Below are 25,255 nucleotides of genomic sequence, written 5' to 3' on the forward strand. Positions count from 1 at the left end.
GACCTGGTGATCACACAGCAACTTCACGCAGGTGAGAGGAGACTGGTGCATCTCTCTCCCCCCCACTTCCTGGCCACTGGTTTTAGCTCCCCCTCCCATGAAGCCATTGAAATGCTGGAAGCCGGGGGGGGGGGGGAAGGAAACCCCCACAGGCACAGTCTGTGAACGTTAAGAAAAGCTGTGGGCATGGGGGGCTGTATCTCAGGAACCTCTTGCCCAAATGACCCCAAATTTTGACCACGAAACTACCCCCCCCCCCATGAGGCTAAGCAAATGTCAGCGTAGTCCGGTGACACCTGCCGATTTTAGAGCACCAAGAAGAATCGACCTTTAAACAGAAGAGCCGAAGTGGGGGTGTGGGCGGTTCGTTACTGGTCTCTTTGCAGGGGGAGCTGGGTGACATGTGGTGTGTGGCAGGTCAGATGAGACCACTTAATGGCCCCTTCTGCCTTAAACCCTGTGAATCTGAGACTCCTGCCAGACTGTGTGACCAGCTATTCGCGGTGCTCCATCCCCCTGATGTAGTGGCCCTGGGCTACCGGGGTGTCACGCTGCCCTGAGCAGCGGCTTTGGTGATCACACGTGACTCTTGATAGAGCAAAATCGTCAGCCGAACAGCTATGCAAACCTGCCGCATGCCTGGGCTGGTTACTGGGCAGGCCGGCTACTCGCAGCGGGATCCCTAAGGAGAACGGGACTTCCTCCATTTACTGATCATGACAAGCCACGTTGCAGCCCCCCAGGCCAGCGCTGGGCTGTCTTCTTTGTATCTTTCAGCCTGGGGGTAGCTTGACAGCTGAAGGCAGTGAAATTTGGGACAAAACCTTGCAAAAATAGCTCATCTAATCAATGATGCAGAAAAGGGACGCTGAAGGCCGCATTGTGTAATCCTGTTTTAGGTATTTGTACAGCCCCATTCTGAGGTGTCTGAGCACCCCACAATCTTTAATGCGTTTACACTCACAACTCCCTGTGCGGCAGGGTGATTATGCCCATTGTACAGATGGGAAAGTGAGGGACGGAGGCTGTGTCTACGCGGCATCGTAAAGTCGGGTCTGGGGCACCCGGGCTTGTGGTCTGTGTTTCCAACGCTGTGCTTGCGCTTACTGGCCCTGGATTTCACAGCCGTGCTAACACGTCCGTACTGTGCTATGCAGGCCTTCTGATTCGGGGCTGAGGCTTGAGCTCTGTCCACACTGCAACAGGACGTGGCTTGGACCCAAGTCACAGCGAGACTCGGGCTCTGATCTTCCTCCCTAACAGGACCCTAGGATCCAGGCCCTGAGTGCTCGCTCATCCAAGTCAGGCTGACTTGTGTGTGGACAGAAGGAGGGAGAGGGCTTAAACCTGAATCAGAGCCGGGGATTAGTGTGCAGTTTAGACATACCCACCAGGGCTAAGTGACTTGACCAGGGACATAAGTAGACTGTGGTGGAGCATAAGGATAAGGCCTTTGTCTGTAGCCATATTGCAAGGTCTAAAGCAGGGGTGGGCAAACTTTTTGGCCTGAGGGCCACATCAGGTTTCAGAAATTGTATGGAGGACCGGTTAGGGGAGGGGGTCATGGCCCGGCCCCCACCTTCTATCCACCCCCCCCAGGACTCCTGCCCCATCCAACCTCCCCTGTTCCCTGACGGCCCCCCCAGGACCCCTGCCCCATCCACACCCCCCCGCTCCCTGTCCCCTGACCGTCCCCGGACCCCCGCCCCTAACTGCCCCCCACTGCCCCATCCAACCCCTCCTCTCATTCCTGACTGCCCCCCCCGGGAACCTTGCCCCATCCAACTACCCTTCTCCCTGTCCCCTGACTGCCCCCTGCCACCCCATCCAACCCCCCCTCCTTCCTGACTGCCCCCCCAAGACCCCTGCCCCCATTCAACCCCCTGTTCCTGCCCCGACCCCTATCCACACCCCTGCCCCTTGACCACCACCCCGAACTCCCCTGCCCTCTATCCAACCCCCCACTCGCTGCCCCCTTACCGTGCAGCCCAGAGCACCGGGTCAGGCAGCCGGGCCGGGCAGCGCAGAGCACCGGGTCAGGCAGCCGGGCCGGGCAGCCCAGAGCACCGGGTCAGGCAGCCGGGCCGGGCAGCCCAGAGCACCGGGTCAGGCAGCCGGGCCGGGCAGCCCAGAGCACCGGGTCAGGCAGCTGCGCAGCCCAGAGCACCGGGTCAGGCAGCCGGGCCACGCAGCCCAGAGCACCGGGTCAGGCAGCCGCACCGGGCAGCACTTAATTCATTAAGGTGGTGGGGTGGGATTGGTTAGAGAATTTTTACATTATGTAAGGATCGGTTAGTAAAATTTTTGTATATTGATTGGTTATGGTATAGGTTCACCCCAGGACTCAAGTTTCACTGTATAAACGGGGTCCAAAAGGAAGTTCTTTGGGAACCAGCTCCAGGACAAAGCCCCAAGAACAAAGGGGCCAGACCTCAACACCCTGCCAATGACACCATGCAGAAACTGGAGTCCCCCAGATGGACCTGATCCTGACTGGCCATCAAGAAAAGTTCATCTGTCTTATTGGGAGTGGTGAGCACTGTAAGTGTAGTGTTGTGGTCTGTTTTTGGTGATTGTTAATACATAGAGGATAAGGATATTACCATGAAAGGCTCTTTCACTGGTAAAAGGTCCTGCAAACCCGTAGAAAATTACACGCTGAGCCCTAGGAATTGGGTATGGGTGGGGGGTGTTTAGATTGACAGGGCTGGGTGCAGGTGGGTGCCCCTAGAGTGTGTGAGTGACAGAGAATTTTGTGCGGGTAACAGGTGGAAGAACGTGAAGTGAGCTCTCCCAAGTCCTAACCCAGTGCCCTGACCACTGAGCCATCCTTCCTCGTCCTCAGTCTTCACAGTGCTGTGAGGATTACAGTCTGGGGAAACACATTGGTTCCTACTTGTTCCTTGGGATTTAAGCTGGGGCATGAGCTCTTAGTAGTCGGCACCCAGGGGGTTATTTGCTTCGCTAAACACGCACTATACCCCTGCCAAACAAAACCATTCCAGGGCAGCTATTTATTCTGCTAAGGAAACAACGAACCAGGGCAAGTTATAGAACGTGGCAGATTAACTCATCCCTGCTCCAGTCACACTGTCATTCCCTCTGCAGAGAACGTTCAACAGTCATGAGACACGTAAACCCCACGGCATCGAATCCAGCTCCTGGAGCTCCAGTGGGACCCCTACAGACTGGCGGTCCTGCCATTGAAGTGAGCATAGGGGATGAATGTGGGGGGTGGGGGGGTGAGGTTCTGTGGCCTGCAATGTGCAGGAGGTCAGACTAGATGATCATGATGGTCCCTTCTGAGCTTGGAGCCTATGAGTTTCACGACTACCTCTGTGAAGTCACATTTCTGGTATATTCAGACAACAACCCATTGAGTGTTAACATCAGCCGAACTTCATGCCACATGACACTGCTTCTCTCTGTATTGTCCACCTATGACTTCAGTCTTCATTCCCGGCCTGGCCTGAAAAGCACTGATGTCCTGTGTTGGGAATGTAAGGTGGGAAACTGAGTCATAAATCCACCCAATTTAGGCTTAATCAATTTTCACCTTTATTTATAAGTATTCGGGAGAATTATTATCACTTATTATGTCTGAACATATATTTATGCCAGACCATAAACAGATAAGATGGAACAGGCAGGGGCCCAAGTTACCGAATTTCAGAGTACCAGGAAGTTCTCGTGTACTTCATGATGGTCATTGCAGCTTTTGATCCCTGGTCTGGTCCTTCAGTCTCATTCCTTCAGTTCCTGGTCTGGTGTTTCTCCAATCTGAGCCTCTCCATAACTTAGATTCTTATACATTTCCACATCACACATTCATTAACTTTTTCTCCAATCAGCATTAAGCATTTGTCTTTATGTAACCCATGCAATATGCATGTGCAAGCTTCAATTTACACAACGTTTGCTGTTTGTACAATTTTCATGTCATCTTGCCCTTATTTCATAGAATCATAGAATCATAGAATATCAGGGTTGGAAGGGACCTCAGGAGGTCATCTAGTCCAACCCCCTGCTCAAAGCAGGACCAATCCCCAACTAAATCATCCCAGCCAGGGCTTTGTCATTGTTAAAAATATCTAAGGAAGGAGATTCCACCACCTCCCTAGGTAACGCATTCCAGTGTTTCACCACCTTCCTAGTGAAAAAGTTTTTCCTAATATCCAACCTAGACCTCCCCCACTGCAACTTGAGACCATTACTCCTTGTTCTGTCATCAGCTACCACTGAGAACAGTCTAGATCCATCCTCTTTGGAACCCCTTTTCAGGTAGTTGAAAGCAGCTATCAAATCCCCCCTCATTCTTCTCTTCTGCAGACTAAACAATCCCAGTTCCCTCAGCCTCTCCTCATAAGTCATGTGTTCCAGTCCCCTAATCATTTTTGTTGCCCTCTGCTATACTCTTTCCAATTTTTCCACATCCTTCTTGTAGTGTGGGGCCCAAAACTGGACATAGTACTCCAGATGAGGCCTCACCAATGTCGAATAGAGGGGAACCATCACGTCCCTCGATCTGCTGGCAATGCCCAGACATATACATCCCAAAATGCCATTGGCCTTCTTGACAACAAGGGCACACTGTTGACTCATATCCAGCTTCTCGTCCACTGTCACCCCTAGGTCCTTCTCTGCAGAACTGCTGCTGAGCCATTCGGTCCCTAATCTGTAGCGGTGCATGGGATTCTTCTGTCCTAAGTGCAGGACTCTGCACTTGTCCTTGTTGAACACAAAAGATTTCTTTTGGCCCAATCCTCTAATTTGTCTAGGGCCCTCTGTAACATATCCCTACCCTCCAGCGTATCTACCTCTCCTCCCAGTTTAGTGTCATCTGCAAACTTGCTGAGGGTGCAGTCCACACCATCCTCCAGATCATTAATGAAGATATGGAAGATATGGTTTTTGACGGAGGAGTAACATTTCAGCAAACCAGTATAAGAGAGAAAAATTGGCAAAACAACACTCACGCCAGCCAAAGTTGGGCTAAGGCCCTGGCCTAAATGTCACCTCATCCTAACTCATCCACTATCCATAATGATCAATTATACAAGTGTAACTAACAAAGCCCTTAAGTTACCATTTAGCAATTCTTCATCTTTATATTTGTGTCACCATTCAGTATATCTGTATCATCAAAACCTTTAATCTTATGTGGGGGGGGGGGGCAATTAAAGAGCACCGTGACAGTAAAATGTCACTATTTCTTAATTTTCTTCAAAAATGGGTTTTCAAGAAACTTCCAAACTACTCAAAGTCCCCCATTGTGCTTGTGAATCATTTTTTTTAAAAAGCGTCATCTGTAGTTTTGCGCATTGCATTTTGAGGGATGCTCTATACTTCAGGATCTTAATGATTCTTGGTCTCCAACATCTGTCTTGATGCCCTCCACCAGGACAGGACCCATGTACCTGACTCCTGGAGGACTATTCCTGCACCTGGGGTAAAGGCTATGTGCCATCCACGGGATCCAACAAACAGCTGTCAACCCAGAGAGGGTGGTGGACCAGTTGGGAGCCCCTCCAGAAGGGATCTTCACCTCCCATGCCTGCTTCACCAATTCGGATGTGACGTCTCTACCACAGCAGAACAAATTAGAATGTACAGACCCCAGTTTAAGGGATTTCATTTCTGCCCTGGAGAAGGGAAGGCCAGAGTTATCGGAGAAGTCTTCTCAGCTAGATGCACCTCTGTGCTTATGGGAATGGAGTAAACTTACCTAAAGAAGCAACTTGTTGCATCACGTAAGTCAGGGGGCCCTGGCCCTGAAGAAGGTTAGTGCTCTCTGATCAGTTTAGGAAGTTTCCTTTTTCCCATGAAGACATGGGTCTCCTGGGAGAGGACAAGACACTTGACTTAGTGAACTCCAGATTCTATTGGCCTCATGTGGCACATGGCATAGAGAAGCATTGCAAAGCTTGCTCATGGCGCATACAGAGGAAAACGTTGCCCAGAACATCTGCCCTTTGGTCAACATTATCAGCCGTGGAACCACTGGATCTTGTCTGTATGGACTTTCTGAGCTTGGCGAATGATGGTGACAATACTGGACATGTACTAGTGGTGACAGATCTCAGACCTTTCCCACCAAGGACCAGAGAGTAACCACCGTTGCAAAGGGATTGTGGGAAAAGGACTTTGTTCACTATGGCCTGCTCTGTAGCATACACCCAACTCCAGGGAGAGATTTCAAGAGCCACCTTGTCAAGGAGCTACTGCTGATGGCCAGTGGAGAGGAAATCCCAAACACTTCCTACTGCCCCCCAGGAGAATGTCAGCCAGAGAGGTTTAATCGGGCCTTGTTAAACAGGGCACTTCGCACCCTGATTAAAACATCCAAATGGAGCCAGCATGTCAGATTCGTAGTACATGGCTCCACTTGCACAAGGAACGAATCCACGGGACAGGCCCCTTGCGATGTGATGTTTGGGGGAGAGGCTAGGCAGGCTGTGGATGCGAGCTTTGGAGCATCTGCTGATGGCGCTTGCCCTGAAACCGACCTCCAGCGTGTCACCCGGCTGAGAGCATGATTGAGAGAAGCAACAGAAGCCGTAAGGAAAAGCAGAGTCTAACCAAGCCGGATACGACACCTGCCTGAGAGATCCAGCGCGGTGCCCGGGGACCGAACCTTGCTACAGAACATTGGACTCCAGGGACAGCGTAAGACTGCAGACCCTTGGAAAGCTAAACCCTGCATCATAGATGTTGCCAGGCCTTCCTGCCTACACAGCTCAGCCTGGGGAGGGCCGAGCAAGGTTCTCCAGACACCAGCTATTGCCTGTTGGAGAGCTTGTCCCCGGCACCACGATTGTGGTAAGGGCACCTCTCCCAAGACCTCCCACAGCACGAGAGCCGTCTCCTGATACAGCTCACCCCAGTTACGCCAGAGGAAGAACCTGGCACTGCTGGTAATGACCGCGAGCACAGTTTCCCCATGCAGAAGATTAGTCTGCGAATGCATCGCTCTTTTGGTGTTCCGGTGGGGTGAGCCCCGAGGGGCGTCTGAAACCGCAGATCCAGAAGACCCCCCCCCAATACCTGACCAGTCCGTCCCGGATACCCTGGACGCTTCATTCCACCGAGGAATCCAGAGGCAACAGTAGTGGACAGAGAGAAGGGAGAAGTTGTGGACCAAGGCCTGGAGTGGGGAGCACATGCCCTGCTGCTACAGAAAGGCCATCAGCCCCCGGGCTCGCTGGTCCAGAGGTGAAGCCCGTCATCTGTGTAACCCTCCACCCTGCGGGTGTCTTCTCGGCTGTGCCTCTTTGCGTGATCGACAGGTGGGCGCCTGGAGCAGGCTGCCCGGTGCCCGTTAGCCTCCCCTTGTCCTCAGGTTGGAGCAGGACGCTGCATTGTGTGTGTTCATTCCCTGTGTTGTCAGATTGCCTGTCTTACACCGCTCATAATCAGAGCGCGTGTTTGTGATCAGTTAGCAGGCTCAGGGCGTAGTTTGGTTGTATTCTGCAGCACTCTGTGTTCACCCTCAAGTGTGCGATGGGGACATCAAGTTTCCTAGCCAGGAGCAGGGTGCAACACCCCCCCTCCCCGCCTAGCCCAGCTCCTTGGCGTCAGCTCTCAGGGGCGAGGGCAACCCAGCCGCAGCGGTGCTGGCCAGCCGGGCTCTGTGCCCTGCCCCCATCCCACCGTGCTCGCCAAGTCCGGGCTGCGGACACGAACTCGCAATCGCTGCTGAGGGCTAATAGGGCGACTGCGGCACGGTTTGATCCGGACGAGCAGCGCCCCGGGCCAATGACAAACCGGAGCAGCGCATCCTCGGCCAGTGAAGGGGGCGGGGGCACCATCTGAAACGAAAGCGATTCGGTTTAGGAGTCCGGGGAGCGAGCGAGCGAGCGAGCGTACATAGCGCCCGGGGCTCTCCGCTGCGTCCCCACCTTTCTCGGGAAGGGAGCTTGCCAAGTGCTCCAACACCCTGCTGCGTGGGTCAGGCAGCGAGCGGAATCCGGAGTGAGATCGGACCAGCACCGAATCTGCAGGGAGCCCCGGCGCTTTCCAGACCGGGGAGCCAGCCAGCCCCCTCGGAGTCAGGGCCCCTGCCGCCCCTAGGGGGAGAACAAGTAAGAGACTTAGACAGCGGGGTGGAATTGGCTTGGGGAGGGGTTACTGATTAACCCTTTCCTTCCTGCTCCCAATCAAGTCTTCCCCCCCCCCCCCAACTTCTTTCTCCGTTAGTGTCTCGTCCCTTTTGCTTTTATGTCTCTGATTGTCCCCTCTGTGCTGGGCTGTGCGCTGCTATATGGCCTGGTCGGAGTACGATGGATTTCTTAGGGATTGCCCCCCCCCACCCGTGGACTGGCAGAAAAGGCACATGGGCACCCAACCCCCCCCCCCAAAAAAAAAAACAAAAAACAAAAACCAGGACACCTCCTGTGCAGGATGGAGGCCACTTCTGGTAGTGATGAGGGCAGGTACGGGTAGAGGTTTTGCCCAGTCCCGGGGATCCTGCCGGCGGGGTTAGATTGCCCGCATGGGGAGCTGGCAGGGGAGAGCCAGGCAGCACGAGCCATCCCTCCACGCGAGCTGTGCCCGGCTTCGTCATGCAAGTTCTCACCACAGGCCCCATCCTGTGCCACATCCTGCCCTCGGGCTGCGCGAGTGACGGCTGCTGGAACAGTGCGCTTGGGTCTTTGGGGAAACAGATCAGAGATCCCCGCTCGGCATTTCACGCCTGCAGAGCCCCTGGCTGGATTGTCCCAGACCCCCTGAGGTCCCACACGGGGCCCTGTCTGCCAGCGTCCAGGCTTCACACTGCAAACTCCCTGGACAATCCAACACCCGGATTGTCCGACAGTCCCTAGAGCGTCTGTGCACTGGTTGACTGGGGGGTGTCCGAAGCCTGGACTGTCACGGGGTGGAATCTGGGTCCTGCTTCCCGTTCAGGTTCCACTTACAAAGGGTTAGTATATAAGGAACAGAGGCTGCCGTGGTGAGTGGCATCGGCTGCAGATGTTTCAAGCCCCACGGTAGAAGGTGCCACAGATGGGGGATAAGCAACCTATTGACCCGCTGGAGTCTGTAACAATTGACCGATCATCTACCAGCCCTGTATACGTAGAACCCGCCTCTCAAACGTGACCAGAATCTGTTACCCAAAAGCCCGTGGCCTCTATCACTGGCCAACCATTTGGCTACTCCGTGACTGATCAGGGGCTGTTGCCTCTTTCTGGCCTGACCTGACTCTTGTCAGGGTGTGACCCCCTTTGCAACAAAGTGCGATGAAATATAGGAAGAACCGTAGCGTGATCTCTGGGCGGGTGAAATTCCCCTTGAATGCAGTCAAATGACACCGCCGTTGTCTGAGGGTGCTGAAATGTACCAGCTGGGGTTCCAGCTTAGGGCATAGCCCGATCCGGCTCCTGTTTGATCTCTGGCCCGACTCCCCTGGATTTTAATGGCAGCAGGATTGGGCCCCTGTCAAAAATGCCACCTCTGTTGTCAGGCTCCTGTGTGTGTCCGGCTGCAGTGAGGAGGGTTTAAAGGGCTCCTGGCCTCTTGTGACATGAAGCCAGTGGAAGGGATTCGGGGCCATTGGTGCCAGGGTTCCTGTGAGCTGGCTCCATGGCCCTGTCTCTCCCAACCCTGGCTCGCTGGCTGGGATGTCACAGAATTGCTGCCCCGGTGCTGCATGGAGAGATCACTTGATCTGAACCCCGGAAGGACTTGGGGAGAGCAATTCGCTGCCTGGGGCCCCGAGGCCAAAATTACTTAGATGATTGTCGGCATTTAAGACCCACCCACTGAACTGACTCTTTGGTTACCAGGATCTGCCTTGCGCTGGGTCTCTTTTGAGGTCAGTAATAGTTTTTATTGACCAGGCAGAAATATTACGCTGGCCATCTTGGGAGGAGGGCTCTGGCTGGTGGGTCTGCACCAAGCTGGACTCCGGTGCACAGAGCCACCGTGGCCCAGCGTCGTGAGTTTTGGCTAAGGGTCCATGAATTGCGCAGACAATAATGGCAGAATTTTCTCTCCCTCTGTCTCCAGGTGCCTGAGCGCTAGGCTGAGCCTTTGGGAGTCCCCATGTCGTACCCCAGGGCTCCCCCGCCCTACGATGACAAGAATCCCCTCTACCCCCCGCAGCCTGGGGGCCACCCGCAGCCTGGACCCTATCCCGGGGGCTACCCTCAACCTGTACCCTATCCCGGGAGCTACCCGCAGCCCGGAGGGTATCCTGGGGGCTACCCACAGCCAGGAGGATATCCCCACCCAGGTGTCCCGGTACCCCCCATGTCAACACTCCCGATGAACCAAGGTAAGCTGAGCATTCACAATAGGGGGCATGATGCAGAAACCCACTGATGGCCCATCTGGCCCCATCTCCAGAGACCAGCTTACTGCTTCTGAGATCAGAGTAAACCCACTGGGCCATCAACATGCTGAAAGAGAGAAGTGTCCACCCCTGGTTCCAGTTGCTCTTGGTCCCGTTCTGCACAGAAGCAGGTCATCCCAGGGACCGGGGCAAAGAGAGTAACAATGGGCTGGATTCTGCTCTCAGGGGACGGGGCCAGACATGCCATCAGGGTGGCAGTGCCTATGTGGGACCAGAGGAGTGAGGAGTGCAAGGCAGAGGAGATGGTGGGGTGAGGGGAAGGGGTCTCTGGAAGGGCAGGATAATGGATACGGTGACTCGGGCTCTGCGGGACCTGGTGTGAGTGGGGGGGTAGGAAGGGATTTCTTTGACCCCCTGGGACAGATGGGCTCCGATATGTCACTCCCCCCAGATCTGATAGAGGGGAGATGTCCCAGTAAAAGGCAAAACATTCCAATCTTCAGTCCCGTCACATCAAAGCTTACTCCTGCGGGAATTCTGAGCCAAAATATTAAAAATTCTGTGCCCAATACTTTAAAATTCTGTATATTTTATTTGTCAATATAACACAGTACAATCCATGCCAATTTCAATTATTTTGGTAATTTATTTCAAAATACCTGTCCACAAGTATGTGTGTAACAATACAGATGACAAAAAAGATTCAAGAAATGTTTTTTGACAAACAGATTCCTTCCTAGGCTTATTAATACAGAATTCTGAGTAATAATTCATTTAAACTATAATACAGAACCATATTTCCTGCTCCCCTCAGAAGCAGTGCAAAGGCTTGGGGGAGTCAGGAGTAATGGAGGGGCTGAGGGAGAGGGAAGGAGCCTGGGAGTGAACTTGGAGGGTTGTTGGGTGTGGGTTGGAGAAGTATAGGCAGGGTTTTTTTGGGGGGGGTGGGGATTGTTAGGGAGTTGGGGAACCTCCCCCATGCAGACCCTGCCTGACCCCTAACCTCTCCCATTGAGTCAGGTGCATCTACCCAGTCCCCATGTGTCCCTGCACCCCCCCACCTCCGTCCCCATGTGTTCCTGCACCCCCACTTCCATTCAGCCCCTGCCCGAGTCTGTCCCCCTCGACTAGCCCTTCTGAACCCCAGTCTGTGTGATCCCCCAGCAGCCCTGTGTGCCGCGCTCTGTCTGTGTCCCACCCACATCCTGTGCCTATTCACCTGGCCCTGCAGGCAGGATGCTATAAGGAACGTGGCCTCTCCTCCCTATCGGCTGTTGACTGCTACAGCTGGTGAGCCGGCTGCCCTTTGTTCTGCTGCCACAGCAGCCCCTAGTGGGCGAAAGGCATAACTGCAGGGCCTCTCTGGCAGTATTTTCTGGGGCGGAAAAAGAAATCTGCAGGGGACGTGAATGCTGCGCACGAGCAGTGGCGCAGAATTCCTCCAGGTGTAAAAGCTGGGCTGAGCTTGGCACCAGCCAGGCCCGACAGCCAGCTGCAGTGGGATCAGATCACCTCGACCTGTGGATTTGGGAGCTGGCAAGACCGTGGGGCAGCCTCTGAAACTGCAGGGTTTGGGAGAGGGAATTGGGGAAACACCCCCAAGCTGCTGGGGAATAATCCAGGGGACAATGGCCGCTGTGCAGAGAACAATCTGTTCCATTCCTCTCCCCCACCCGAGGGCCCCGGCTGAGCCCTGTGGTGACAGGGGCAGCCACAGCCTGGCCCCGTACGTGGCTGCACAGAAATGGTCCCAGCCAGAAGGAGGTGGGGTCTGATGGAGGAGCGGAGGGCACCCGGAAACACTCAACTGATGGGCCAAGCCCGGGGGCGGGAGGGGGGAAGGAGACGGTGCCGCTAGAGAGCGGGGACGGTTACTTCCCTGCGCCTTGTGCCATGTGCACCCCTGGCGTCACCCTGCCGGGTACCAGGCCGGCGTCTCCTGTCTGGGCCCAGCCCTCTCGGCCATGCTGCCAGTGAGGCACTTGCTGGTGCCGAGGGGCCGTTGGGCTGGGACGTCCCGCGGGGCATCCCGCTCGTGGGGAGAGACGGTTCGGGAGGGACCTGACGCTCAGGCGGGGCAGCCCCTGGACACATGACAAGTCAGCAGGGGCCCAGGAGAGCCGATGCCCCCAAGCCGTGCCAGTGTTCAGGCGCTGAAGGCTCTTGGTTCCCCTTCCGTTCTTCCGGGGACACCGGTCTCCCCACAGGGAACATCTACATCATCACCAGCTTGGGGGATGATGTCGTCAGGACTATTGACTGGGACGACAAGAGAGTGCGACACGCCTTCATCCGCAAGGTAACTCTGGAAGGAGCTGGGCTGCCTGGCCCCCAGGGATGCAAGGTGGAGGAGCCAGGGGGATGGGTGGGGAAGGGGTGTCCCCCTCCAGACTCTGGCCCCCAGGAACAGGCTGTGGCCAGCAGGGCGAGCCTGGGTACCAGTGCGGGGCTGGGGGTCTGTGTCTGTGTGGCGAGGCCAGTGGCTAGGGGCAGCGTCAGGCTCCCGTGGCTGCAGGGCCTCCCTAGTGCTGGCGGGGGCTGGAGTGGCCTGGGCTACAGAGCCCCTCCCCACGCTGTCCAGCCTAACAGGACACCTGGAGCCCATTGGATGGGAGCCTTGGTAGGAGCTGCCCACCCTGGGGACGATGCGGGGCTCGATCTCCATGGCCCACCCAGTCCCTGGCGCCCTGCCCAGCTGCCATTTGGGGCATGGCAGGGGCTAGCTCCGAGTCCATCGGGAGCGGGACTGAGAGCCAGCAGCTCCATCGTGCCTGGGGTGCTGGGCAGCTGGGGGCAGTGACACCTCGGGGCCGCCTTGGCGTGTATGTGCAGGGAGCTGGGCCGGTGCCCGTGGGTGACCCCTCTGTGCCTGCCTGTGCCCTGCGGGGGAGCTGGGCCGGTGCCCGCGGGTGACCCCTCTGTGCCTGCCTGTGCCCTGCGGGGGAGCAGGGCCGGTGCCCGCGGGTGACCCCTCTGTGCCTGCCTGTGCCCTGCGGGGGAGCAGGGCCGGTGCCCGCGGGTGACCCCTCTGTGCCTGCCTGTGCCCTGCGGGGGAGCAGGGCCGGTGCCCGCGGGTGACCCCTCTGTGCCTGCCTGTGCCCTGCGGGGGAGCAGGGCAGGTGCCCGTGGGTGACCCCTCTGTGCTTGCCTGTGCCCTGCGGGGGAGCAGGGCAGGTGCCCGTGGGTGACTCCTCTGTGCCTGCCTGTGCCCTGTGGGGGAGCAGGGCAGGTGCCCGCGGGTGACCCCTCTGTGCCTGCCTCTTTCAGGTCTACACCATCATCTCAGTCCAGCTGCTGGTGACCGTGGGCATCGTCGCTGTGTTCACCTTCGTGTGAGTCTCACCTTGTCCTGAGCCCTGCCCTTGCCACCAGCCCCCAGCTGCTGCTATCCCAGGGGCTGGTCCCTGCTCCACGGGGCCCCAGGAGCTGGGACATCCCAGGGACTCTCTGGAGGAATGAAGACGTCTGCCCCCAATGCCCCATCCCCCCACTGAAGGGAGGAGCCAGAGCCTTGCCTCCGGGATGGAGGAGATGAGCACTGTCTCACAAGGGATGGGGAGCCCCACCCTGGGGCTGTTTAAAGCCAGGCTGGGTGCAGCCCTGTGGGATGGGCTGTGCAGGGTGACCCTGCCCTGCCCTGGCAGGAGTCCGGATGGATCCTGGCGGGTCTGTCTGGGGAGCTGAGCACAGAGCAGGGCAGGGTTAAAGCCCTGTCCTTGCTCCTGGGCTGGGGACCCCACAGCGGGTCTGCGCTATGTGGGGGGCAGGCAACGGCTTGGGGGTGACGACGAGCAGGGAGCATCTCACTTCCAAGCTTTCCCTTAGGTCAGTCTGCTGCTCGCTAGGGCCCGTGCTGTGAACACCGGGGGGTGGAGACCACGGGGGAGCAGAGAAGGGGCCTTGTGGTGACGGGTGGAGCCAGGAACCGATCTCACGCTCTTCTCCCTCTTCGCAGCTCCCCTGTCCGCGCCTTTGTGCAGGGGAACGTTATTGTGTACTACTCCTCTTAGTAAGTATCACTCTGCCCTTGCCAACTCCCCTCCCTGCTCATCCGGGGCCCGCCTGCCCTTTGGCTGGGTTCCTGTACCGCCCTGTGAGAGCTGGCAGAGTCACCACCGCTCGGTCAGCGTGCTCCCTGCTGAGTGCCACGAGGCGCTGGTGCCCCACGCCAGAGGCAGAGGGCGCTGTGTGGGCGCCGCTTCCAGCTCCTGGTGGCATGGGGAGGGAGAGGGGCAGTTAATCACTTTCTCTATGGAAAAAACCAAGGAAATCAAATGCAAAAAACTCTGCTAATACAGCTGAGAACGTCACTGTATCAAGGAAGGTTATGAAATTGCAGGTCCACCCTCAAGGATTTTTAATTAATATGTCAAATTGGGGGTGTACCATATGACTGGAGAATAAGAGAGGGAAAAAATGATTCAGACAACCATGGACCCATGAGTCTGAGCTCAATTGTAGACAAGGCTTGAGAACAAATTTTGAAAGAAAGACTTATCAGAGGTAAATGGGATAAAGTGCAGTGGGCTCACCACAGGTAGATCGTGCCAGGCGAACCTGGTCTCTTAACTGATTCTCTAGACAGGGAAATGTGGTAGATCTGTCTATCTGGATTTCAGTGAAGCATTCGGTACAGGACCATGTGGGAAATCGTCAGTGAAGATGAGACTGGGAGGACTAGTACAGGAATTGGAAGGCAGCTAAGGAACTGGCTACATAGCAGCTGATAATGGGTTATGCTGAAAGGCCAGAGGGAGGTGACTAGTGGTATTCCTCAGTGATCGGTCTTGGAATCAGTCTAACTTAATATTTTCGTTGGCGGCTTTGGCAGAAAATGTAGGTGTGCTAATGAAATTTGCTGGGGATACAACGTTGGGAAGCATTGTCAGTGCAGAGGAGGATCGGAATATCATCCAGGAAGCACTGGATGGCCAACAGACTGGAGAATAGAAATGGGTCATGCGTTTAGAGAATAATAAGAATTTCTGCTATAAACTGGGGTCTCCTCAGTTGGGAACGGCAGAGGAGGAGAAAGACCTGGGGTATTCGTTGACTGGAATGATTATGAGCTACCGTGTAAGCTCAGCCGCTGCTCTGTGCCTCGGTTTCCCCTCTGTGCCATGGGGATAACGCGGCCCTACTCCCGAGGCGCGAAGGGAAACGTGAGGAATGTTTGTCGGGTGCTTTGAGATCCCCAGGTGGAGGTAAAGGGCCGCACAAGGCCAGCAGGGCAGAGCTAGTTGCTGGAGGCGCCAGGAATTGGAAAGGCCTGACTCTGTGGGTGTGAAACCTCGGCCCTTCTGCTGCCCTGCACGCGGCTCCGACCGGCCCCAGCTCCAGGTGGGCAGCAGGGCTGGGAAGGGTTCCAAGCTCTGTCTCTCTCCCTCCCCAGCGGTGTGTTCCTGGTCAGCTACCTGGTGCTGGCCTGCTGCCCGGGCCCCAGGTGAGTGTCTCCTTCACTGGGGATCAGAGAGGGCGGCCCCTCCCTCCAAGCCCGCGCCCCAGCTCCGAGTCCCCTGGGCACTAGGAAGCGGGTCACAGGGGAGTGACTGAGGCAGGGGGCCGAGGCCAGAAAGGGCTCTGGCTCCATCCCCAAGGGGCGATGAGACGAGGCTGCCCCCCAGGGTCAATTCCCGTCCATCCGGGCCGCTGCCTGCCCTGACGCGGGGGCCGGTTTTCACGGGGACCCCCCTGTGCCGTGCAGTCTCATTGGGCCAAAGTGGTGCCCTCGCCCCAGGTGACATCACGCTGTGGTCACCCCAAAAACCCCGACACCCCCACGTCCCCGTCCCCCCCAGCCTGCAGCGCCCTGGGCTCTGACTGCCTGTACCCTGACCTGTGTGTTCCCTGACTTCCCCCAGGAGATGCTTCCCCTGTAACCTCATCCTGCTCGCCATCTTTGTAAGTGGGGCTGTGGGACTGGGTTTTATAGCCGGGGGAGGGGCGGGGGGAGTGATCCTGGGAGGGGGCCCAGCCCCAGGGTGGGAGGGGGCCCTGTGGGGAGGAGTGGGATGGAACGAAGGGAAGGCTTTGATGGCTGAACACTGGTTACGATTGGGCCTGGAGTCACGTGCATGGGGGTAGAAATAGGGGGTGTGTGTGTGATGCCATGGGCCCCCTCCTACCTCAGGGTCACACCTATGCCTGAAACACACCCCTCAGGCCATGTGCCCCTCAGTGCCTCCTGCTGTGAATCCCCACGTCTCGGCGGGGACCTGGGAAGCCGACGCGATGCTTTGATCCCGCGCTGGGGCTGGCTCCACAGCTAATCGCCCCCTTTCCTTTCATTTGCTGCAGACGCTGGCCATGGCCTTCATGACGGGAACCATCGCCAGGTACTGCGGAGCTGGGGAAAGCCCCTCTGAGCCCCTTCCCTCCTTCGCCTTCCCCGAGTTCGCCTGTCGTCAGCAGGGGGGAGGCGGTAAAGAACGTGTCCACTGGGCCACGTGCCTCCGTGTCGGGGTCGCTAGCCCTGCGGGGGAAGAGGGCTCGGACGGAGAGGAAAGCCAGCCCCACCATGATTCCGACTTCAGGGATCCTCCTGGCTTAGCTCAGGTTGAAGGAGTCGCCCTGGAGCCTGGACTCAAACAGGCGCCTCCTGGGGGCGAGTCGCAGAACCGCAGGCTGCCTGTGATGGCTTTTCTATAGGGCCCATGGGTGCCGGGTTGGATCACCCGCCGAACGCCGAGCCCACGGGATCGCACTGCTGGGGAGCGAGCCCCGGTTCTTAGCTCCCAGTTGCATGGGGAGGGTGAAGTGGGAAATAATTGAATGGCTTTTAAACCTCCCCCCCCCACTTTAACCCTTTGTGTGCAGCACGTATGACACCATGGCAGTCCTGATCGCCATGGTAATCACTGCCAAAGTGGCCATAATTGTCACCATCTTCTGCTTCCAGACCAAGGTAAGGCTCGATGGACTTTCTGCCCGTCCAGGGCAGTGGGGACAGTGGGAGTCTGGGGATTTCCCCTCCTGAGCGCCCCCATGGCATAGGCTGGGACTGGGCACAAAGCAGATGCTGCATCACGCAGCGTGGGGTGCTGGAGCAGAGAGCCCCTTCCCCTGGGGATCCATGCTGCCTGCACCCAGCTCTGGGAGTGACAGAGCAGGAATCGAACCTGGATCTCGTGCGGCAGCCCGGAGAGAGCTGGGTCAGTGACCCTCCACGGTCAGCGCTTTGGGGTGTCCCTTCCGGCCAGGTGGCCATTTCCCAGCACGGCTCTCACTGGCTGCATCCCAGCTGGGCAGCACGTTGCCCTGCGTGCTGCTGACCCTCACTACCTAGGCTGCCACGCAACATCCGTCCCATGCCACCCACCCTCGGAGAAGAGCCGATGCAGCTGATCCGCGCTGACATGGGGAGCAGATGTGCCTCAGGCTGCTCCAGGTTATGGTGCCTTCTGCAGGGGAAGCCCAGTGTGGTGCAGGGAAGATAAAAAATCTATTGTGTGTGTGTGGGGGGGGGTAATTTAAAAAAAATCAATTTTTTAAATTTTAAATTAAAAACAGTTTTTTTTAAATAAACCTGCATTTAAAATTAAATTTGAAATTGGCAATTTAAGACCTAACCTTATTCTAATCTATTAAAACCATTTAAATTAAATGCAAAAAAAGTAATATTAAGCAGCCCCTGTTTCCTGCCAAGTTTTAAAGAACATCACACCACTGAGCTGGTGGAAGTCACTGGCTAAGCACCTGGAACTAGAGTTTGTTGAAGGGCTAACCCAGCTTTTGACAGCAGTAGCCACCTCTGCAGGTGTAGACAGATCATTTTCTCCATTTCAGTTCATTCAACTAGTTCGGTTCATCCAAAGTTAAGAAACCAATTGGGGGCAGTGAAAAAGCAGGAAAGTTCATTTTCCTCTTCCAATCTCTGAACAAAAACCAGGTACGAAAGGACGAGATCTACTAGTTCTAAAATCTTGAAGGACACCGTGACTAGAAACAATAAATTCAGTTCACTAACTACAGACAGTATACTTCCTTTGTTTAATAAAACAGTTAGTTTTGAATGCAAAACATGTTTTGATCAACTTTTTTTTTTATGTATCTAGCACATTTAAGGTAGTTTTATTTAATGACCAAAAAATTGCTGTTTTTCTATATTTTTATTGTTTGAATTTCCATCCAAACAGAGCTTGACGCAAATCACAATGTAATCATCATCTGGTAAAAAGTTAAGCTACGTAACTGTTTAAATAGATGTGTATAGATCTAGTGTCTCCTCCTGGTTAGCAAAGAGAAGCACCAAATTTAGTGTAAAAGCTCTATTTAGTTGCAAGTTTACCTGTTTTAATGGTTGCCAGCCAATGAGCTATTGTCCTTAGGACAGTAACTACAACGTACAAATGCAAATCACGATTACAATCAATGATTTAAATCAAGGTTTCCCGCTTGCTGATTTAAATCATGGTTAAAATCGGTGATGGAGATGGCTTTGATTTAAGTCAGTCCATCCTGGTGCAGCGGGATGGCTGTGTTCCACTGTGCTCTGTGGGTCTCGCAGTGACTTATCTTCCTCCCGCTGGCAGGTGGATTTCACATCGTGTACCGGGCTGTTCTGTGTGCTGGGGATCGTCGTCCTTCTGACCTCGATAGTCTCTGCCATCGTCCTCTACTACAAATATGTGAGTAGTGGCTGCTCCTTGTAACATGGGGACTTGGGGAGACCTATTCAGGGACAGACCAGAACATGATACCAATGCTGCCCTCTGCAGGCCCCATCCATATCTGCAGAACTTAAGCACAACGTTTCCAGCATGGCACATGTGACCTGCCTGAGTATGCAGAGAGCCTGAAGCAGTAGCCCCGACAGATGGGTGACCTCTCTCATTTACACAGGGGAGATGTTAACTCTGAAACCTAATTATGGCAAATCGGAACGTCAGCAGCAGGGAGATTTCATCCCTGATCACATCAAGTTCTGGGCAGGGGGTGAATGAAGTTACCAAAACTTTATCTCTCAAACGGATCCCACTTCAGCAACTTACCCAAAGCAAATCTCTGTCCCTGAGCCAACTGCACTCAGCCACATCTTGTGGTCAGCCAGGGATTTTGGCGGGTGTTTTGCTGACAGCGGAAGTATTGCCTGGGAGACTTGGTCCACCTTAAAAGGCAGCTGTGGTGCAGACATGGTATTTGGGAGGGGTGGGTAGCTAAAATCAGATCATTGTTCTTCACTCCACCCTGAAGCTGTACCTCCTTGAGCTCAAACAAGAGAGAGCAACTTGCCACCTTTCATAGCTGAGCAGGATTACACCTGGTTGATGCTTGGATGGGAGACTTCTGAGAAAACCCCGGGTGCATCTGGTTGACGTGTGGGTAACTCAGTAGAGGGTGCTCTCCCCTCTGCGTTGGTGTTGACCCTAGAGCCCCCGAGTTGTGCAAGGGGGCGCTGTGTTGCTGGAGTTGCTCTTTCAGACGATATGCAAACCCAAGAATCCTGACACCGTGCAGTCTCTTTCTGCAGATTCAGTGGGTCCACATGGTGTTTGCGGCCGTGGTTGCGATCGCCTTCACCCTGGTGAGTAACGTCGCTCGGCCTGTCCCAACTGAGCCGGGAGCCTCCTATGTGGGCTGCTGCGTCGGATGCATTCCTGGGGCAGGTGGGGGAGGATGGAGGCAGCTCCTGGCTCAGGTACGTGGGGCTGAGGATCTGTAGTGGCGTGGCTGACCCATCGCCCTGTCTGTGGTCTCCCCAGTTCCTAGCCTACGACACCCAGGTGCTGGTAGGGACCAAGGAGTACAACCTCAGCCCCGAGGAGTACGTCTTCGGCGCCCTGGAGATCTACGTGGACATCGTCTACATCTTCTTGTTCCTGCTGCGGTTCCTGGGCTGTAAATAAAGCCTGTAGGGGGGCTCCTGGCTGGCATGGCCCGGGACCGAGGAGTGCTCTGGGAACACGTTGCTTCCTTCCTGCTTCTGTTCCTTTCTCCCTCCTTGCTCCGGCGTGTGTCACCCAGCCAATGGCCTCTGGTTTCCCTCCTTCCCCGGGGAGACCAGCGTGGGATTCCCACAGTCTGTGCCTAGAGGAGTAGTGGGCAAGACTGTGCCCTGGAGAAGCCCAGTAATGAGGCTTTGCCCAGCAATGAAGCCAGCATTGGCAGATTTCTGCCTGCCCTGTTAATTGCTCGGCTGCCCTCTGTGCTCCCATGTGGCCTCCCGTCTTTCTTTGCTCCCCACGCTGCCCCCAGGGATGTGTCAATGCACCGAGTTCATCCCCATAGCAGCCCTCAGAACTCGGTGCCAGGCAAGGCACCTGCCCCCAGACCCACACACACGGCCCCTCTGCCAGCACTACCTGCTAAGACAAGGGGGCACCTCATATTCCCCAGAAATAGCTGAGAGAGGGCATTTCTGGACATCACGCTCCAAATGTTGAGCAGTGAGATCAGATCCTGCACCCTAAGGAGAAGTGAATTCACTTCTCTTGTGGTAGAGAGCAGGCGGGTCGAGGCTTCCGCCTCTCACCTTAACGTAAGCCTGACCTATCCCGCCCCGTGCCTGGCAAGCAGCGTTACTCCGAAATAATTTGCTGGATGATTTGAGTTGCCTGGAGCTGCCTGAGATCAAGCTTGAGACATGTCAGCCCCAGCTGCTGTTTGGACCCAGGTGAGATGCCACAGGGGAGGGGAAAGCTCGGCAGAGGGGCAGCGCCTTCATCAAATCCAAACCCACTCAAAGGAGAGCAGAAAGACACGGGCTCGGTCCTCGCTCTGATCCAAGCCCCGGTGTGCAAGCTCCTTCTGTCCTGCAGAGCACCCTCCAGTGGGGAGAAGCAGAGGGGGCTGCGATCAATGCAAAGGGAAATTTTTTTTACACGTCCTAGACATCAATATTTTCCCAGCACAGTTGTTACCCTGTGTCTGAGAGTGGGGTTTTTTTTAACAGTACAACAAAAATCTTTGGGGTTAACAATACTGCTTTGGTCTCTGGTTTGTTACGTGCCTTAAACTAGCCTTATGTTAAGTTGTTTTTTTTTTTTTAAATCTCCTTAGCTACAGCCTGTGAAGTGTACACAGGAGAGACCCAGGCTGGCTTTTGACAGGTTTCTGTTCTTTCTAATTCAATCTATTTTATCCTTGGTACGCAAAGGTTTTTGTATCAAGCTGCCATATTGTATATTTGACTAGGCCGGAAAGCCAAAGGGCCTTGAAATAACACCTTTTGACGGGGGGAGGCGAATGGCACAAGGGGAATTGCAAAGAACCGTGCTGTGTATGTTGCTTATGCTCTCTAGTAAGAGAGTCGCTTATTGCAGGAGGAAACAGAACTGGGGTTGCAGGAAGGGGCCGCAGGCAGCATTGTAAGTCACCACCCCTAATTCTAGAGGCTGGAACAGGTGCTGTAAAGGGGGGCGGGATGGGGCAGAACGCTGCGTTGGAGCACTCTGGCTCCCCCAGGGCAGTGCTGGTGAAGCGGGGGGCAGCAGCTGAACCCAGAGCCGGCTCCCAGCGCCTCCTGGGAAGAGCAGGCTCAGAGCAGGGCGGCTGGATCAGAATCCCCAGGCGAACGGCCCAAAGGGCAGGGTGTGGGCAGGGGAAGTGGGGGTGCAGCCAGCGTCAACCCTTTGTGCTCCTCCCACGACGCTAGCGGCTTGGGCCAGCCTTGTTCACTCAGTGCCTTAAATCCCAATGTCCCTGGCAGATGATTTGAGGTCAGCACAGCACATGGCCGGGAGTCGCCCCTTTCACAGGCAGCCCTCCTCAGATCTGTGCTATGTCCGTCTAGGAAGGGAGACCCGCCCGTTCTGGGTGCCGGGCTGGAGGCAGAGCTGCTGGTGAGCAGAGCCCGGCTCTGTCCTGGCTGAGGGCAGGGGCGTTGGCCAGCTGGGGTTAGCTTTGCTATGCAAAGGGCTGCCGGGTGCGCTGCAGAGGTTAGTGGATTGGCTCAACAGCCCCCTGTGCAGGACAGACCGAGAGACCCCTTCCCTGGGAGCGCTCCGCTAGCCAGGTTCGGAGTGGTCCCCAGTCCATGCAGCAGGGGCCGTGAGGGGATGGCCGTATAGCATAAGCTGTATTGTATTCTAATGCTGCAGCCAGCGGGAGGAGCGTGGTTGGCTCCCGGCACCAAAGACCAGGGTGCGGTCAATAAAGCCACGCTGTGGCATAAAGAGCTAATGTGATCCTGGGATGTGCAGCGAGGGGAGTGGCGAATAGGATCGGAGAGGTGATTGTAGCGGATCTACATGCAGCCCTGGCGAGACAGATACTGGCATATTGCGTACGGTTCTGGTGCCCACTGTGGCCTTACGCCCCAAGTTCTTCACCGTAATAATATTATATGCTTTTGGCATAACTATGGGGTATTTTGTGCAAGATAAGCCATGTGAGATCTCATTGCAAAGACTGTGATTTACTAAATGGGATTATCCTATTTGTGTGCATGTATCATTTTGGTATCTGAAGTTAGGAACGTTGTTTATGCATCTATTACAAATGTGTTTACATCTGGGGAATGCCCACTAGGCAAAATGCAATCAGTCTAGATGGCTGGCTGGGAAGGGCCATTAGGGAAAACAATCGGTCTTAGAAGATGCTAATCTCCCACTGGGGAGCCTTCCTGGGGACATTACAAACACCCTCTGTCTCATGGCTGCTATGGCCCTACAGAGGTATCATAGAATACCAGTGTCTTTCCACTGAAGGGTGTGGGAACTAAAGTTGGAGACAAAGGATTCCCGCCATATGCAAAAGCTGTATAAGGCAGGGGAGTGACATCATCATGGTCCTTCACTGACTCCCCGCCCAAAGGAGACTCCTGGAAACATCTGAGAAACAAGGACTGAACGGGATGTGGGGGGAAGGGCTGAACCCAGGCTAGAGGGGTTTCTAGCCTGTGAAAGGAATATTTGGGGTTTTAAGCTGCAAGCAAGTGCAGCTGGCCCTCAAGAACCTCTGCAAACTGCCTAAACCAACAGTTAGGGTGAGAATTTGCAACTCATATTCAACTTCTTTAGTATATTAAGCTTAGATTGTGTTTTTGTTTATTTGCAAGGTAATCTGCTTTGATCTGTTTGCTACCCCTTAGAAGCACTTAACATCTATCTTTTGTAGTTAATAAATTTATTTTTGCTTTCTCTAAAACCAGTATGTGCAGGAGTCATAACTTGGGGTAGAAAGCTGTGTATACTCCTCTCCACACTGAGGGAGGGGGGCACATTCCATGAACTTACAGTTCCAGGTGGCCCCCGGGGGGAACCCGTTACACTCACATTTTTAAAAGGATGTTGGAAAAAGAGTGGGTATAGGAAAGAGCCAAAAAAATATGGTTCAGTGGTTGGGAAAAATGCCTTACAGTTAAACTTCCGGAGCGGAATGGGTTTCGTTTAACACACAGATGACCGAGGGGTGACTTGACTACAGGTAAGCAGTGGAGGGTTATATTTTTATCATTATGCCTTGCTAAATGTCAGTTTCACGAGACACACCAACTGACTCAAAAGATTCCCGTGGATAATAATTGAAATTTACAGATAGGCAAAGGAAGAAAAACGCTACTGGGGACTTTTGAATTAGGCTTGTTACAAATGGACTAGCACAGTGGCTCTCAACCTTCCCAGACAACTGTCCCCCTTTGAGGACTCTCATAGGTCTTACATACCCCAAGTTTCACCTCATTTGAAAAACTACTTGCTTACAAAATCAGACATACGAATACAAAAGTGTCACCACCCACTATCACTCACAAGTTGCTGACTTTCTCATTTTTACCATATAACTATAAAATTTTGCCCAGGATTGATATCAGACTAATGAGCCTATAATTACTTGGGTCATCCTGCTTGCCCTTTTTTAATATTGGCACAACATTAGCACTCATTCTAGTCCTCTGGAATTTCCCCAGGATTCCAAGATTTATTAAAAATTAACATCAACGGGCCAGAGTTCTCCTCAGCCAGCTCTTTTAAGTCTCTTTGGTGCAAGTTACCTGGGTCTGCTCATTTAAAAATGCTTACCCTAGTAGAGGCTGTTTAACATCCTCTTTAGTTACAAAAAGACTGCAAAATACTTTATCCTCCTCCCGATTCGAGCACAAAATCCTGCTTCTTTCCAAATACAGAGAGGAAATATTTATTGAACACTTCTGCCTTTTCTGCATCATTAGTAATGGTTTTACCATCTCTATCGAGTAATGGGCCTGTGCCATTGCTAGGATGTCTTTTGTTCAGACTCTAAAAAAACTCCCTTTGATTGTCCTCAGCCCTGCCAGCCATGGATTTTTCCCTGATGTCTTGAGCTTTCCATAGACATTTTCTCCTGTCAACGCAACTGCCGAAACTCAGCCTGAGAGCCCAGGTAGCCGAGTAAGACCCCTGTGTCTATACTTTAAACAGAGGTGACGTCCTGCCACGGGGGTTGGAGAAGGAGAGTTGCCCAGTAGAAATGACAAAGGGAATGTCTCAGGCTGGCTGGCCCTTCGAGGCAAGCTGGGTTCAACCCTACCCGTGACTTAGCAGCTATCCCTAAGCCTCATTGATAAGCTGGCAACATAAGGGCTAATTAGTGATCCCAGCTGGATGGAATGGAGTTTAATTAGAAAGACAGCCCCCAGCTGCGGTGGTGAAGCAGGGAGAGGGTTATGTAAGCAGAGCTGGGCCCTCAGGAGCGGAGGGAAGACTCCAGAGAGGAAAACAAGGGGAGTCATCCTCTGGGACGAGCTCGAGGAAGGCCCATTGAGTCCTGCAGGGAGCTAGAGGATTTCCTCCCAGAGGTAAACTGCTGGATTCCCTGGCAAAGGGAAGGCTGGGGAATCCTGCCGGGGAAGAAGCAAGATAAGAGGCGCTCTGCATGGGCTAGAGGAAGGAGCCAAGAAGGAAAGGACTTCAGAGAAGCCCAGGAGGGGCTGGAAGACCAGCCTGTGCGGTATTTGGACTTCCAGCACGGAAAAGCCTGGGGAATCAGCACTCTGAGCAGGATGAGGAAAGCAAAGAACCCCAGGAGGGGTGAAAGACCTTTCGT

General features: G+C 54.5%; 1 protein-coding gene across 1 annotated transcript; it reads left to right on the plus strand.

The window, feature by feature from the left end:
• Positions 1–7,642: 7,642 nt before the first annotated feature.
• On the plus strand, positions 7,643–23,296 carry LOC141995523 (protein lifeguard 3-like). The gene is made up of 12 exons (XM_074966760.1): positions 7,643–8,081; positions 10,009–10,276; positions 12,502–12,593; positions 13,562–13,626; positions 14,250–14,303; positions 15,687–15,737; positions 16,156–16,195; positions 16,592–16,629; positions 17,111–17,198; positions 18,826–18,921; positions 19,764–19,817; positions 19,996–23,296. Exons 2-12 carry the CDS (start codon positions 10,045–10,047, stop codon positions 20,137–20,139), a joined length of 954 nt encoding a protein of 317 aa, XP_074822861.1. The 5' UTR covers positions 7,643–8,081; positions 10,009–10,044; the 3' UTR covers positions 20,140–23,296.
• Positions 23,297–25,255: the final 1,959 nt, after the last annotated feature.

Source organism: Natator depressus, chromosome 11, assembly GCF_965152275.1.
Source record: "Natator depressus isolate rNatDep1 chromosome 11, rNatDep2.hap1, whole genome shotgun sequence".
In the NCBI taxonomy this organism is placed as follows: domain Eukaryota; kingdom Metazoa; phylum Chordata; order Testudines; family Cheloniidae; genus Natator; species Natator depressus.